Source organism: Mya arenaria, chromosome 1, assembly GCF_026914265.1.
Source record: "Mya arenaria isolate MELC-2E11 chromosome 1, ASM2691426v1".
Classification (NCBI taxonomy): domain Eukaryota; kingdom Metazoa; phylum Mollusca; class Bivalvia; order Myida; family Myidae; genus Mya; species Mya arenaria.
This window is the reverse complement of record NC_069122.1, coordinates 5,329,858-5,347,273: the sequence shown is the minus strand read 5'-3', so window position 1 is coordinate 5,347,273 and position 17,416 is coordinate 5,329,858. Positions and strand designations below refer to the sequence as shown.

General features: G+C 36.4%; 1 protein-coding gene across 3 annotated transcripts; it reads left to right on the top strand.

Annotated features, from left to right (window-relative positions):
- Window positions 1-326: 326 nt before the first annotated feature.
- LOC128232176 (uncharacterized) lies at window positions 327-13,022 on the top strand. 3 transcript variants are annotated; one of them, XM_052945587.1, is made up of 5 exons: window positions 327-465; window positions 5,756-6,338; window positions 8,217-8,375; window positions 9,892-9,949; window positions 10,325-13,022. In XM_052945587.1, exons 2-5 carry the CDS (start codon window positions 5,781-5,783, stop codon window positions 12,616-12,618), a joined length of 3,069 nt encoding a protein of 1,022 aa, XP_052801547.1. In that variant the 5' UTR covers window positions 327-465; window positions 5,756-5,780; the 3' UTR covers window positions 12,619-13,022. The 3 variants fall into 3 exon arrangements, with proteins under 3 accessions (XP_052801547.1, XP_052801562.1, XP_052801554.1); XM_052945602.1 differs by lacking the exon at window positions 327-465 and adding an exon at window positions 3,677-3,747; XM_052945594.1 differs by lacking the exon at window positions 327-465 and adding an exon at window positions 3,703-3,858.
- The last annotated feature ends 4,394 nt before the right edge of the window (window positions 13,023-17,416 follow it).

The following is a 17,416-nucleotide window of genomic DNA, read 5'->3' as shown; positions in this document are numbered from 1 at the left end:
AAAAAAGGACCCTAAATGGCCTTGAGCCAATAAACGGGAAATTGGCCGCTACTGTGACACCATAGCATTTAGCAGGAGATGCACAGTAGGGGATTATCATGCCAAACAGGGTACAAGTATAGCGCTTAGCGTAATGCTCGGCAGATATTTGGCAAGTATGCATCCGATATCAACTTCGTGTACATATCTCCTCAAGTGTCGCTTATTTAGAACATTTATTAGAACGTTTAAACTTATGTTTACCTACATTCGAATTAGGATATATAAATATGTATTGACATTTAAACCAGCCGCGTCTTGCATCGATAATTGTATTGTTTAGTATTATTCTTCGATAAGATAGTCACTGGGGGTGTGCTTGCGCATGTGCGTTGTTAAATGTGTATTCATTACCGTCATATTAGAGGTGCGTGAAGTAAGCAGGAAAGCCGGGCATATTAGTTTAATTTGACACCGAACGTAAATGTGAGTATTTGATTAAGTCAGTATATTTATCAATCATTAATTAATCAGATTTCGATTTCGTTTTACAAATATATATTTCCATGATTCTGTTAAACTTTAAAGGCCGTGCCTTTCGTTTTACGTTGATATACATACAGGTTAAATTAAGGGGACAATATCTAGTTAAGGTTTAGAATTAAAAAGAAAGTGATTATGTATTTTTGAATTCAAAACTGATTTCAATGACAGCTTAATTTAACTTCATAAACAATGATAACAATACTGCAAAACCTAGACATGTTGAAATGGCAAAACATTGTAAATGCGTGTTTTCATATTGCTCTATTTTTTAACACGTACGGGAGCAAACGGATGTTCTAGAATATAGATATTCGATTGAAAGTACGTGTCGTGCTTTATCAGTAAACAATAATGTTTTCAGCCATTATATTACGTTGCTTTTTAGTTGGCAATGCCATGGATTAGTGCATGAATATCGATCCCCCGAATGGGGCGCTAGAGACTCGAAATAAACAATAACATTTTTGAATTAATTATGGTTGCGCAATAACCTAGGGGCATTAAGTTACATGTAATTAACACCTTTCCTTTGTTACATATGGCTTGGCGTTCACTATATTTCTTAAGTCAAAGAGAAATTTTCTAATATGTTTTGTTCTTCCTGGAAGTATGATTGGGATTCCAGGTTTTACATTGGCTGCTACCCTATAGCGACCATTCGTAACAACTCGGCCATCTCCGGCAAGCTTCGAGTCAATTCCAGTTGGATACTTGCCGAGGTGTTCCGAGTGTATAGCGACGTGTATTTGCGCATGCGTACATATGTATTGCATAATTAGGGACGGTGCTAAAGCCCGGTCTCCGATACTCGGTAACGCCCTGTATCATTTTCCGATACCGGATTATATTGACACCGGGCTAGATGATACCTTTTAATTATCAAATGATAAATCCCCGTATCACATGGCCTGCATTTTATTGACTATTCAAGGTATGGTTATTAGATAAAGATCGCTGGTTTTGTAGGCATATTTTATGACTTATTTTTCTGTCGTACTTATGTAGTGATTGGCACCGGGCTAGATGATATCTTTTGATTATCAAATGATAAATCCTCGTACCACATGGCACGGATTTTATTGACTTTTTTTTAATAAGATAAAGATCGCTGGTTTTGTAGGCATTATTTTATGACTTATTTTTCTGTTGTAAATATGTAGTGATAAAGTTATAACTTTTTTTCGAAGTGCAAAGACATACAATCAACCAATTTCAAAATGTTTCATAATTAATATTTTATGAATCTTTGAAGTTACACGAAAGGCAAATTACGAAAATAAAAATAAGTAAATATATGAATATAATTGTGTGTAATTGTATAGCAATGCAATATGAATTTTCAGGCAATTTTATAATTTAAACATACATAATGTTTGAGCTCACAAACATATAATGAAAAATATAACCATGTAATCGACACAGTGAAACAATTTTTTTATGTTGATAATAGCATTAATGAACGTTTATTTATTTTTAAACTTGTAAAATGTACTAAACAGGACAATTTATCCATCAAATCATGACATTAAACGCATTTGCGAAAACAACTGGCCTTAACTTTAATTGATTGTAGAGGACATATTGCCACTTCCACGCCCTCTTCTTGGGTTGAATTCCGACACAATTGTTATGACACCACTTTTTACACCGATAATTTTCTTAACTGACTGTAATGTCAATATATTGTGGGGTGTGGTATAAACTGCATGTCTTAATTTTCAAAGATTTTGGTACTACCGGAAAAAGATATATCGATTTTATTACGAATTTTGGAAAAGCCACACACTTTTATTTTCCAAACAGTAAACTAAGTGCTCTCAAATTTCTTGTAAGTTGTAAGATGTAATAAAATTAAATTTGTCGGTGTAAAAACAAAATACGACGGCATTTACAATTTGAAAAAGATTGGAGTCGTATCTGTTTGGTTGCTGCTGGGTCCGAGGTAACTTATACTATATATAAGGGTGAAATTGTAATGTATTGCAAACCATTAATGTTTTTAAATTGATTAGGCCTAAAAAAAAAAAATACATTTGGTTCGGGTTACCCGACCCTACCTACGGAATAGGCGCCGACCCTACCGTTTTTATAGTCAGTTTGAAAAAAAAAAAAAAAAAATTAAAAAAAAAAAAAATCTCGTTTTTTTTTAAATTGCTTTTTTATATTAAGTTTAAACCTTAAATGCTTATACAGAAGATAGCTTTAACACCATTCTCCAATGATGAAAATTATTTTCTTATATAAAACCTAATAAAAAAAAAAATAAAAAAAATAAAAAGCCTACCTACCCTACCTATTTTTTTTAAGGATGTAACCATAACCAAACAATTGTTTTTTTAGGCCTTAGATAAAATGTTCGTTACCGCTTTCATATTATCTCAGTTGACAAGGATGAAGATCAAGTACAAGTTTAATCATAAAATTCACAAAAACACCACACCAAATCTATTTGGTTAATGTTCGCCTATTCAGACGCTATATATTTTCGACCATTGGGTTGATTGACTACATCGTTACCTTTAGAAATCCTCCTCAAACAGTAATACTTTCGTATATTAACATTAAACCGTACTTAAAATTAGACAGTATAATAAGGTTATTAACCTTTTTGTGATGCCCCCCAGATTCACCTGATATTCAGTTAATAAAATTAACGATTAAAATACACTATTTATTTATAAATGCTGTGATTTTCAGCTTATTCCAATTAAATAGTAACTGTTGCTAACTGAATAGGAAATATTTATTTCTGCTTGTCAAACATTTCATTCTTACCGATTTTACATAAATCAATCGGCTGTACAAATGGGAATCTGATATTATTTACGTGCCATTAAATTAAATTCCACTGTACTCAAGATTAACAGTAACTTTTCTGATTAAACTCACTTTTATGTTTTTCTTAACATATTTAAGGTCATAGTATATTATTGTGGACATTTCGTTACCGGGATTTCTTATTTTATTACCCGGTACCAATTGTGACGAAAAATTCGGTATCAACATAATCCAGTATCATAAACTGTGATACCGGCTTTTCCTAATATCGATACCAGGTACCGGCTTTTAGCACCACCCCATATATCAATCGTAACAACTCGGCCATCTCCGGCAAGCTTCGAGATATGTTGATACTAGGCGAGGAGTTCCGATTGTGTTTACCTGTATACTTCGACACCGGAAGTTATGTGACTGCGTAAATGTGACTTGCTCATTAATCAGGTTTCGTTTAAAAAATATTTTTCCACGATCCTGTTAGAATTGTTTCAATGGCTGTGCATGGTTTTCGTCTCACATTAATGTATACAAATATACTGATTGAAATAAATTAAGGTAATCCCTTCATCATTTATATCGATACAATAAAATGCTACGTGGTACAGCCTACTGGTAGAGAGTTTAATTGTAAAGTTACAAAATGCTAGAAGAATATTAAAGTTTTCGTATTACAGACGTTGGTTAATAAAAAATAAATAATATTGCATATTATCAGTGTAAAATTGTGTTTCCTTACCTACCTTTAATAAATCATAATATATCATATAGTCTCATTAAAATGTTATTATTTAAAATAGTCATTGATGAATAAAAAGTACAATTGTTAACTATATATGCTGTATATATAAGAGTACTCTCGATGTTTATATCTAAAATGCACAATCACATCTTTGCATCTTAATAATGGCTGGTTTACCTTAAATAGAGGAAAGCCTAATGCACCAGTCAATTGTAACCAAGGCCCCCCAAGGTCCGGGGGTATACTGGGGATAGCCAGGAATTCGGCAGTGTTTTTACCTTCCTGGAGGCCCCGCAGTGCCGGGTGAATGCGGTGATTTTGTATTGCGCCAAATCTCGCTGGGAATGTGCCTTACTAAGGGTCCCTGGGGCGCGGTGGCATTTGGCGGGGATTTTACCTTCAGATCGTTGCAGCAGGGCGGGGTTTTTACCCGGGCTTGGCTGGACCCAAAAGTCAAAGTCCCCGCTATTCCCCGGACCTGGAGGGGCCATGGTTACAATTGACTGGTGCATTATACACAACAAAGGAATCATTGTTTAAATCCATAGCCGAACATAGTAACTTTAGGTTTTCGTATTATTCTAGCTTCTTACGTGTACATATTTCAATGGTAGGAGTCAAACATGCTTGATTAAAAGTGGCCAGCAGTATCAGTAAACAACTATCATATAAAATGTATAATTTTTATGCCTAGTTCACCTAAATGGCAGTCAAGGAGTCTTTTGACGAGTTTTTTAACTATGGCAGACTCGAGAATTACTGGGATACATAAGAAATGTCAAATTAATAACAAAAGTATCCCGGATCGCTCATTATTGTAGCTATTATTTTGCCATTCCCTGAACTGGAACATATTCCACAAGTGGGGCGCATGTCTTAAACATTTCATTTCAATAAAGCCTTCAAAATAAACAATAACCTATATTTATCGCAGTATATTTGCTGAAATGTTAAAGATAGGATAACACTCCATTGTCTTACATGTAATAAATTTGTTATATGAGTGGAATTCAGTATTGATTAAAAATTTAACAAATGGAAGTTCGAATTTTGTACAGCTCTTTTGAATAATCAATCAGAAAGAGAATACTAGTATGAAACTAAATATTAATAGCTCCAATGATCGATACATAGGACAGAAAATGATTGAAACGGTAAAAGCGCAGTGCAGTATTCGCCATGAGATAAGGCCAGAATGCTATCATCCCATTAAGCTAACTTCGTGAGGAAATGAAAGTTGAGAACAAATAACAAACTGACTAGCTTATCTCATGAACATTCTGCTCCATATGTACATCTTGAGAGTTTTAAAAGCGATGGCTGTACTTTTAGATATATTCTTAGTGGAGGCTGGAGGTTTATGAATGAACAGAATAGTGAGAGAGTTTGACATAATTTAATAGATGATTTGAATCGCTGAATTTATATGCCAATTTGGGGATATTGGTCGGTCGCATCCAGTATGTGGTCCGATTCAATGATTTTAGAAGCCTTTTTCTAACTATCGCCAAACTTGTTCAGAATGTGTATATGAATATCTCAGACCACTTTGATAACCAGCCATTTTGCTTATATCATTCCAGTGTTATTGCCTTTAAATGATAAAAATCAATCTTGTCTGTTAAATAACTTTAGAAGCCTTTTATTAACGAACATACATTTTTGCTCTCTTGTTGTAACAAGTGTTAACAATCTAATTATTTCTTTCACCAGATATTGACAGCCCAATGGCAAAACAATGACCTCTTACCAAAATATACTGAGAGAGAAGGAAGCTCGGAACTGGGTTAAGGCCGCCCTCGCCCTCAAGATCACCAAGGATGGAATACAAGATTTTGTGGAGGACGTGCTGACATGCGTGCATCAGGATATCTATAATACCGTCAGATCATCCAGGGGTCTTAAAGCTGGGGCAATATGCGCACAATGTTTCACAGAGAACGTGTTGCAGTGCCCTACCCGAGGGATATGCACCAGTCCAAGAAACTGTAGGTTTCATAAGGACCTGACAAAAATTTACGCTCCTTGTCCAAATGGGATTTGTGGAGGTGTTCATGATGAAATTATTCAACACCACAGATATACGAGTCCATCTTGGAAGAACACAAACGCCGACAAATGGTATTCCAGCCCTTGGGAGATCGGCAAATGTTTCCTCCCTCCTGATGGCTACAAGACCGTGTCATCCGTCAGAGACAGTGACTTCAATGGTGTGATTAGCGTCATGATAAATTGTTATGATTTTCAGAAGAAGTTGTCCTTCAACATTGGAGCAAAGACAAATTTACTGTCAGAGGTATACATATTATACACACTTTATGCAATGGATGATGTTTTTTTTTCAACTTATTAAACACTATGATTTTATTGTTATACAATTAAAGGGCAACACGTTTTAGCACTCTGAGTGATATGATTTTATTCTTATACAATTAAAGGGCAACACGTTTTAGCATACATATAGCATTTTGTGGTTCCTCTGGGTAAGCTATTTGAAGTAAAATTAAAAGCAGGGTCGTAGCTAGACCGATTTAGAAGAGCAGGCTGGGCCTGCTATGTATATTGGTTGGTTATGCGCCTCCGGGAATTTGTTCGCTTTTCTCTGCCCGTATTCATACGTTCATGAGAATGATGCGCAGGCCCGAGCCCAGTGTTAGAAATAGCCGCCTGCCCGCTTGCCCGACAAAGTTAAAATACGGTCGGGCAAGTTACTTTTGACAGCAACTTGTCCGCCGGGCAAGTTAAAAAAATCGCCGATGTTTATACTTTGAAACGAAACTCCGAATCACGTTTGTTAAACTAAATTTTATTGGTCGTGAAAGCGTCAAGCAAACCAATGGCATTTAGCGATACAAATTTGCGTATCATTGTAAACTGGTTCCCGCTTGTCTTCTATGTAGTATAGCGTAGTAGTCAGACGGGAACCAGCTTAGTATCATTGTTGAAATATGCAAAATGGCGACAACTATCCTTTATTTACGAAAGGATATGTACCGGATTGCAAATTGTGTCTAATAGTTCTGAACAAGAGATTTCTAGTCAGGTTAATGTAGTTGCTCTTGAAAGATCTGAATGCAATGAAAAATCAGTGCAGTGTGAAATTAATGAATGTAAAGAATCTGTTGAAATAGGTATCCAGGTTAATGTCATTGAAGTGAGTCAAAGTGAGTTCGAAGATGAAGACTATGAGAGTGATGATGATTATTATGATGAAAATAATGTATGGGATGATTTGAAAGAACCAAAACTGTGTTTGCCAGAGAGAAAAAAATGTGCAAGAGATGCATTTACTGAATTTTACAATTTGTTCAATGAATGATGCTGATAGTGATACAATCTTTTCATGATTATTGATAATACAAATGAAACACAGTAAAATTGGTTGTTTATTTTGTTTTGTAATAGTCATTGACTGTCCTGATACTGGTAAAGTTTCAATACCATAGATGTAAAACTGTTTGCAAATAGTCTCGGACTCCATATTAGTAATCTATAGATTGATGGCTCATAGATTCTTTTCAGCTACAACTATCTTAAACATGTATTTAGCATACACCTAGTAGCATGGAAGGAACTTTTGAAAAGCAGGTCCCATACATGAGCACTTAAGCCTAATAAAATCATAATATGATTAACAAAAAAATATTACAATGTACACATGTAGATAAAATGAAAATTTTCAAGCAAAAAAGTGGGTTTTTGTGAAGGCTTTTTTTAGTGCCAGGAGAGTGCCATAATGCAGGATTTTGCATCAAATTGTCGTCAGCTTCAGGGGGCCTAGAGCGGCCCCCAGACCCCCGGCCGTAAAGGGCACCTCGCTATGCAAGGTGAACCAAGTCGCTTCGCGACTTGGGGGCAACTTACACTTTGAAGGGGCAAGTTATTTCTTCAGGTAACTTGCCCTATGGGCAAGTGACCTAAAAAAGTTAATTCTAACACTGCGAGCCTTTTGCCTAAATTGGGATACACTAGTGAAAACTACGATAACAATTAAACAGAAGTCATCATTTTGATATTTGTTTTGTACATGTACATAAATCATAATACAAGAACATTTAAGTCTATGCCTACATTGAGCATTTTAGTTGTAGTATGTATATCACTAGTACAAATATGTTTTGCAAAGACCTGTAATTGTGTATAGTACTTAATTATTTCCAACATTCCATTTAAGGTTCGGGACATAGGGCGACTCGTCCACCACGCCCATGATCAGAAGATCACGGACATAGAGCTAGTGGACATCCTTTTCAAGCTTCGGACTCTACTAGAGGACCAGACTGAACTAGCGATCCGACCAAAGGCACAGCTTGTCGTGGAACAACTTAAACAGGTGTGGTTTTACGCGAACGATCATGTAATTAACATAGCTAGATCAACAACGATGCAAAAAGATCTTCAAAATCCTCCTTCCCGTCGCAATAACCCGATTGAATGCCGGTTATGCGGTCTCAATGGCCGACAACGTCTTATACAGTATATATAAAGTAGTCCGCTCTCTAATTCAGCCTTTTTTCATTCCCCCGCATAACAATGCAGACCAATAGAGGTAACGCTATCCAGTGTCGTCACTCGCGGCTTCATCTGTCGCGTCACAATTTCATGCTGCTCAGCTTGAGCACTTCTTAAAACAATCTTTACTAGGCTTATTTAAAATGTTTATTGGCATAATATCTTGATATTGGTCGACATACAGATTGCACTTTTCACCTTTTAGTTTTTGCCGTTCGATTTTCAAATTGACTCGTATAACTGTGTCTCCTGGCCCTCTTTAGTATTTCTTTTCCAATATTTATCTGAATTGTTAACTCTGGTTTGGGGCATAGAATTTCAAATAAGATTAATCATCAATACTATTTCAATATTTACTCTAACGAGATGACCCTTGTGCCACCGAGTAAGTAACTAATCATTATGTTTCCGGCATAGCCCATAACCAGTCTTACGACGGAAAAGCGAGCTGTAGTATTCACGAATATAATGGGAGTAGGTGCGTTCAAACACGAGCAGAAAACGTGTACTGACGTATTTTATAAAGATGTTCTTAAATTATCATAGCAAAATTATATTCTGTGCACGGAACACTCCCAGATATTCGTGGATACTACTCTATCCGTTTATGAATGAAGATACATGTGGCTTTATGCGAGCAGGTAACAGTGATTTTTTGGTGCAATTTACTGTCTTCTAAAGGCTGTTTCCCCTTGCGAAAAACTGTTCATTTTTCCCAAAAGTTAAAAAAATACCAATTTGATAATTGTACATTACATTAATGAATAAAAAAGCAATGAATTTCTAGAAATATAAACAATATCTTTACAAAACTTACTCTTTCACAATATAATGTATGCATAAAAAAGTTATAACATGTATATCTGCCATTATATTAGCTTTTTTTGCCTGATTTTGTATTTTTCCCAAAGGCGACATTTTTTCCCAATTTGCAAGGTACAGGCGGAAAAAAATAATTCCATAAACATATCTACCTATTTGCTAAGGTTTTAAAACGAGAGTTTCGATTTATTTTAATTTATACAACCTTGATTACAGCTATAAATGAATTGACATATAGGTAATCATTCAAGGTCAATGCCTGAGTATTTAGAATTTTAACTATCGCATGTGTTTAAAGGTACGCCTTCTGCCACTCATCCTATAAACACTCCCTGATGACCTGAAGTAAAACCTGAATGACTTAGAAGGGCTCGTTAGTTACACTCATTATGCCCATTTTTAATCATTAAGATTTTTCTTCGTGTAATCTAACCAATACATAACAGATTGAATGTGCGTCATTATTTAAGTTAGTTTTTGAATTGTAACATGTTAATTTTGTGTTTTGTTAACAGCTGCAGTCAGACGAGTTCAGGATCAACTATGATGATGAACGGGGGATGCTCAAGGAAGGTAAACAGCTAAACCAATAAATGAGTTGAGCATGAGATTGAGAAATTACTTGAGTAGTTTCCTGATATTGTGCCAAGATTTCTCTACAATTATCAGACTTTAAATAGCTTGTAAATACCGTCTTTGAAATGTACAGAACAGCATAAAAATATAAGTACATGGCCACGTTTAAAAGGGTCAGCTATCGAATAAATCAGTTCCTCGGGAAATGTGAACGAAATGCTTTTTCAACGATAAAAGATAATCCAAAGTTTATATAAGAGCTCTAGTGTTAAAGTATTTTGAATATGTTACAGAAAATGCTGTATTTTTGGAGGTAAGAGCTAGTCACGCCGCTTTTCAATTGTTTTAATGTTCTTTTATTCTTATTCACAGGCTTACGATTACGGTTGATGGACCACTACCGAACCACTTTTGGGAACATGCCGATATCTCCAATCCTGACGGAAAAGGATGCAAAACTCAGCAGATTTTACGTGCCCCCCAAAATTGTGGAGAAAAATCATAGGAAAATAGGCAGCATAGACAAAGTAGAACCCAGTCAAGAAGTAGCAACATTTTCGGATGTGTTTTGCCATGAAAGTCAACTCTGCCGGAACGTTTTCCTTGTTGGTGAACCCGGCAAAGGAAAGTCAACATTCTCCGCAATGTGTGCTCTTGAATGGACAAACCAGTATTCACATCAAGAGAAAATAATTGAACATAAAGCTTGCTTTGCTGATGCAGAATTCTTCAGAGAGTTTGATTTTTTGTTTCATGTAACTCTACGAGATTCAGGTCAGAGTTGCAATCTTACAGAAATGGTCCAAGATCAAGTTATAAGTAAAATCTACAACTCGCATGATGCAGAATATGTCTACCGCATATTGCAGACGGTGCTGGAGAGTGAAAAATGTTTAATCATACTTGACGGCCTTGACGAATGGAATCATCCTGAAACCGTTAACTGTACATGCAGAGCGGAAGGGAGTTTTATCCCTTCCCAAATTTCTGCCAACAGGGCCACAGTCCTCACGACAACGCGTCCATGGCGACTCTCACAGTTTAGGGTGAAGGATTCAAAGATCGACAAGTATCTTGAAATAGAAGGGGCAAATGAACCAGAAGAAATTGTGAAAAATGTTGTCACCATCCTTAATGAGGAGAATGAAGTTGAACGGGATCCAGAGGACTTCATGAAAATGATACGCGTGAACGGTCTTCAAGATTTATTGGCAACACCTATCGTTACCACCCAACTTGTTTGCCTGTGGTTTGAGGGTGTATCTCTTACTGAATCAAAGTGTAACATTTATGCTGGATTGATAAACATGCTATCATGTAGACATAGGTATATCAGAGAGAAGGTTCCTGAAATTGAACTTCCATCTGTGTTCAAGAATCATGAATGCTTCAGGTACAATCCATTGGTTTACCTTGCGCTGGCAAAGTTGGCATACACAACTTTGTTTTCAGGAGGTCGAGAAACGTCTGTTGTTTTCAGCAGCAGTTTGGTCAACCAAGTATTAGCCAAGGGGCAGATTGAATATGCATTGAAGTCAGGCTTACTCACAGAGAAGAAATCCAATTCACTAGTGAAGAGAACATCCCATTTTTCATTCTTACATAAAACAGTTCAAGAGTTTTTGTCTGCCCTTCATTTTTGTTTGAATGAAAACGACTACAATCAGTTACTAAGCAAGTACACAACAGAAAACAAGCAAACTGTCTTGGGAGATGTTTCTCAAGTATTTGTTTTCATATGTGGAATGAAGCCCGAGCTCGCTGTTCAAATGTCTTCATGGATCAATAGTTCCATACCTCAAACACCATTCCATTCTGAATCGTGGTTTTACGACGACAATGACGCCCAGTACGATCTTGATAACGAAGCCAGACTAGAACACCGTCGTTTGATCGTCTCTGGCTTAGATGAAGCCCGTGCCAACAACTTCGGCGACATTCCGCTCACTCTCACACACTTCTCTGTGATTTCCGGTTGGGATGTCCGTACATTGAACTATTTGATGGACGCAAACAAGAACCATGTTCAGTCGCTTACCATCTTCGGATGCAATGACATGGTGAGTGAGCAGGAGCTGCAGAATGTGTTCAGCTTCTCAGGCGAATCCCTCACAAATGTTGCCCTGGGGTATCGTGATGGGCAGTACGACCTGTCCAAGTGCCACAAGCTGGAATATCTAGATATAGACGGAGAAACTACTACACATGTTCTGGTTGATACAAGAAATATCAAAACGTGTATGTTGCACTTAGTTTCATCGGATGTTGAATCATACTTACTTAGTTCTTTTGAACACGATAGAAAGGAGAGTAAACTACAAGAACTTATTTTGGGTGATGTTAAGAATACCCAGCTACTGTGTGCTACACTTCCAAGTCTGTCTCAGTTAAAACGAATTCATATAGAAACGACAGATCTCGGTGAGCTTCAGCTGCTCCCTCCGGCCTCCATCACCAGAATTGATTTGCATGCTGTGACGATGACAGCGGAGTCGGTGAGAAGGCTGGTGATGCGAGTTGAGAACATACCGCACACAGTGAAATGCTGTATGATTTGCTGCACGGTGGAACCAGCCAGTGAATTTGAACAAATAAGGAAGTATGTGGATAGTTCGCCAGCATTCAAAAGAGACGGAACTCATCCTTTTCAATTCACCAAAATGTAAATTAAGATCCTGATCAATTTTAGAATTCAGATTGGTCTGGATATGTTCATTGAAAGATAAAGATAAGACGAGACACAGTGAAACATAGAACATTCGTTGTTGTGAATAGTACAGGCATATTTACTCTTGAAAATTTCTTTGTGAAATTATAGCCCTTTATACTCACTCGGCTATTTTGGAAAGGAAATTAATGAACCTTGGGACACGACGATGTGAAATTGTGCATCGTAAATTAATTATACATGTATCTCTTAGACCCATTGTTGCAAAGTAATTTCCGCTGAAAGGCACAAAACGTATCACATTGATAACTTTTGCCGATGTATTTAATATTTGGTTACATCAAAATTGAAGCTTTAGGGCTTATAATCCGTGTTGGCTTTCAAATAAAGATATTGAGTGAAGTTTTCGTTGCATTTGATCCCCCTGTTTTTTCCATATCTAAGCTGCTGATCTTTTACATTACATAAAACAAATATTATAGAACAACACCCCACAGTATGAACAGGGACTATATTTATGTCCAATGTATTTGATCTTGGAGCATAATATGAACAAAATCGGCTGAGGACCTGTACAGCAAGGCAGCAAGACGTACATTATACTTGACTCATATGCCTTTCCGCTACAGTGTGTATATATACCACGATGACGTGATAAATTACATAATATATATGCTACGTTGGAAGGCAACATTTTGCTTAAAATGAAGTCTTGAAACAAAGATAACTTTCTTTGACTACACCATTTTAAATGAAACAAAGGGCAGTCTAAGTCGCGTAAAAAGCCCCGCCTTCGTTGTATGACCGGAGTTTGATGAGGTGATTAGTTTCATCAAGCACTTCGACAAACCTGTTTCCAAAATAATGTTTTGACAATGCTCCGTAAGACGGCCGTTTTGTGAAAAGGTTTGTCGAAGTGTTTTAAGAAACTAGACTCTAAATCAAACTCGGGTAAAAGACCGAAGGCCGGGCTCCGTAAGGGGCCTGAACTGCGCTATGTTTCATTTAAAATTGTGAAAAAGTTATCTTAGTTTAAATTGTTCATTCGAAGCAAAATGTTGCCTTCCGACGTAGCATTTATGACGCAATTTATCACGTTTTATACACACTGCGCTACTGGCAAGAATATTTTTGAACAAAATAAGTCTTGTGCAAAAACTTATGCATTTAAAAATAACCTAGGGCGTGACAAATTTGGTCGCTAGAACCATGATTTAGCACAATTGGAAGACGACTACAAGACAAAGATTTACCCGACAGCACTACTCGACAGTGCCATCACTAGAGCAACAACGCCACCATTTATTAGTATGTGTATATTTCGTTTTAAGGCCTGCATAATAGTTTTGTTGTGTTCCGGCGTGATTACTCATTATAATAGTCATATTTGCATGCGCCACAATGTTCTTACGATGTGTGTTAGTAACGAAGTGTACTTGAAATGCTAGCAGATCTAAAAAAAATGCACAAGCTCTATTCGGGAGAAAAGCTCCTACCACCACGGTTTGCACAATATTGAAACAAAATCATAGCCAACATGCAGCAACATTTTCCGATTTTCGAAATGTGTCCGTTTGATATAAGTATTGAATAAAGACAAACATAAATCATATTCACGCGGTAGATAATAATCACAAGGCACAGCTGCACCACGGAAGTGTCGACAGCTCATTTTCCTTGCTCACAATTCAGTGGTGGAGCTTGCGTTTTAGTGGGCGTGTGTAATGGAGTGTTTAATTCCACTGCCATTTAGGTATTGACATTAGCACATCGTGTCAATTTTCATCGAAAAAAACCTCGGATGTATGCCGGTACATCTGTAGAAGTAGTTCGTAAAATTTTGAATTGTCATTAATTAAATGTAGTGTTTAAGCTTGTATTCGTTGATCTTTGTTTAAATTGATTTCCAGTAAAGTGTAGAATTGCAAACATAATTAAGATTCCCAAGATTAAGTCATTAAGTTTAACTGCTAAATTAAATTACTAGGCGATCTACTTGCAGCGGACTTTAAAGTGTACCGATTTCTGACATTGTAAACCGTCCATAAACATCCAAGGTTGTTTACGATTAAAATGACCGAGGAGTTCCGAATGGCTATTTGAAAAGCGGTAATGTCAGTAAGAAACTGGACGTATGTTTGCGCATGCGCTTTATTAAATGTGTATCACCGACGTACTAGTTTACTTGGATACCCGACGTATCTGTGAGAAGTTGAATAAGTCAGTATACATGTATTCATTTTATTATAACAAATTTACAAAGGTTTTATTTATCATAGATATTTATGTAAGCGGAATTTTCAATCATGTTTTTTTTTGCAAAAATATTTTTTTATGATCCTGTTAGAATTATTTCAGTAAAGGTCGTGCATTGGTTTTGTTTTACTTGTTGTATATGCATACTAATGTTGGAGGCTTGAAGTTTTATCATTTCAGTCAATTAATCGTAAATTCAGCTACCACATTTAAATATGTCGATCCATTTTGATGGCATTATTTGTAATTATTTTACAAAATATTCGCTTTTTAGAATTCCATATTGGTCTACGTTGAACGTACCCTTCTTATTCGTTGAATTCCTAATGTATTGGCCGTTCAGATTCAAGTCGAAATAAACTACTGCAACAAATACGTGGGTATTAGCGATAACGCGTTTCTGCTCAAAAGATAACACTATTTTGAAATGCAATATATTCGTCTTGTTATATAGAACTGAATTTTGAAACTAGGGATGCGGGGAAACCAAGAGCTTCACATGTATATACAACGCTCATCTGTGAGCTCATGCCGACATCGATTTGGCCTTATATTAAACTTATAATAAAACAATGACAATCGTCTTGTAAGTCTTACAATTTGTATTCAATTGGTGTAGTAGTCATTTTTTTATTAATGTTTTATGTCGACAACAACGATACCGTCGTACAACAACATACCAACAACAAACAGTGACAACACAGTCTTAAATGCGATAAAGAAAATTTTAATTATATTTTTATTTCAAGAAATTATTTCAGCTTATCCATTTTATCCCTTATAGATGTTCAGATAGCTCTAAATCAAATATTTAGTCATTTAATTCATTTTTTGAGAGCATTTATTAGACTATATTTGAAACAACACAATATTATAATAATGGTTTGGAGATATAACCAATTAAATTAGAGATGCCTCTAATTCATTTTTTGATATCTTTTATTCAAATGAAGAGCTCTTCAATTGAAGTGATTTGGAGATATATATATTCAATAGAATAACAGCTCTTTCGAAGGACACATCAAAAGGTGTATACGAAAATAAATATAGATTGCTTAATGATAGAATTTGTTTGAGCGCAATGCGCTATTCACCATTCTGATTGCCGATTGTGGTAAATATGAAAGTTATCGTCTCATCGTAGCACCTTAATTGGTTGGGCAATATGTCAAACCCAACTTGGTTAGCACACGGTCGCAAAAACACAATCCGTTCAGCTTATCTCATAACTATTTGGCTTTATAAATCTTAAAGGCCTAGTTTAATCCTTATTTAAGTGACCCTCTAATCTGTGTACAGTTCAGCTCTGTGTATTGATCTTATTCTACTTGCCTAGATCCCTCTTATCAGATCTCCGATCTGAGTATCCTGCTGGGCAGTTGAATTATAGAAATGGACCCTAAAAGTCATTGAGCCAATAAACGAATACACGGGACATTGGCACCTACTGTGACACCAGTGCAATTAGAAAAAGATGCACAGCAGGGGATTATCATGCCAAACATTCCTTAAACTAGGCTAGAGGTACACGGGCTTGCTATACCTTTACATATATAAAATAAATGGAGGAGCAAACATAATGGTGAGGACGTTAAACATACTTTTATATCAAAACACAATTATAACACATGTTTAGAATCGTTTTTTTACATTGTGAAACTATGTATTTCACCAGATATTGACTACGTAATGGCAAAACGATGACCTCATACCTAACTTTACTGAGAGAGAATGAAGCCAAGAACTGGATCAAGGCCGCACTCGCCCTCAACATCACCAAGGAGGGACTACACGATTTTGTTGAGGATGTGCTGACATGCGTGCACCAGGATATCTATAATACGGTTAGAACACTCAAGGGTCTTTTAGCCGGGGCAATATGCGCACAATGTTTCACCGAGAACGTGTTGCAATGCTCCACTCGTGGGATATGCACCAGTACGAGTAACTGTAGGTTTCATTGCGCCCCAACAAACAAGCACGCTACTTGTCCAAATGGGATTTGTGGAAGTGTTCGTGATGAAATCATTCAACACCACAGATATACGGGTCCATCTTGGAAGAACACAAACGCCGAAAAATGGTGCAACAGTCCCTGGGAGATCGGCAAATATTTCCTCCCTCCTGATGGCTACAAGACTTCAACGGCGTTATTAGCGTCATGATGAACTGTAATGATTTCCAGAACAGTTTGTCAGTCAATGTCGGAACACAGACAAATTTACTGTCAAAGGTAAACGTATTATACGCATTATATGCATGGATGAATTGTTTTGACAACTATGAAACTGATTATCATGGGACGTAGCTAGACTAAATAAGACGTGCGACTTGATATGGGTATCGTATAGTTATGCTCCCTCGGGCATTTTCTAAGTTTATGCCCATTGGAGTGTTTTTCTGCATATCTAAGAATTAAAACATAACATTTTCTGTTGATGACGTGCGAGCCCATTCCTACCCATGATAACAATGCAATTAAACATAAATCGTCGTTTTGGTTATTTTGTACATGTATCGTATTTTTACGCTTTATTTCA

Excerpts from the sequence above, each read along its gene's own strand:
- LOC128232176 (XM_052945587.1), top strand. The coding sequence starts at position 5,781 with ATGACCTCTTACCAAAATATACTGAGAGAGAAGGAAGCTCGGAACTGG. Across the intron at positions 6,339-8,216 it reads AGACAAATTTACTGTCAGAG|GTTCGGGACATAGGGCGACT; the intron begins GTATACATATTA and ends ATTCCATTTAAG. Across the intron at positions 9,950-10,324 it reads ACGGGGGATGCTCAAGGAAG|GCTTACGATTACGGTTGATG; the intron begins GTAAACAGCTAA and ends TCTTATTCACAG.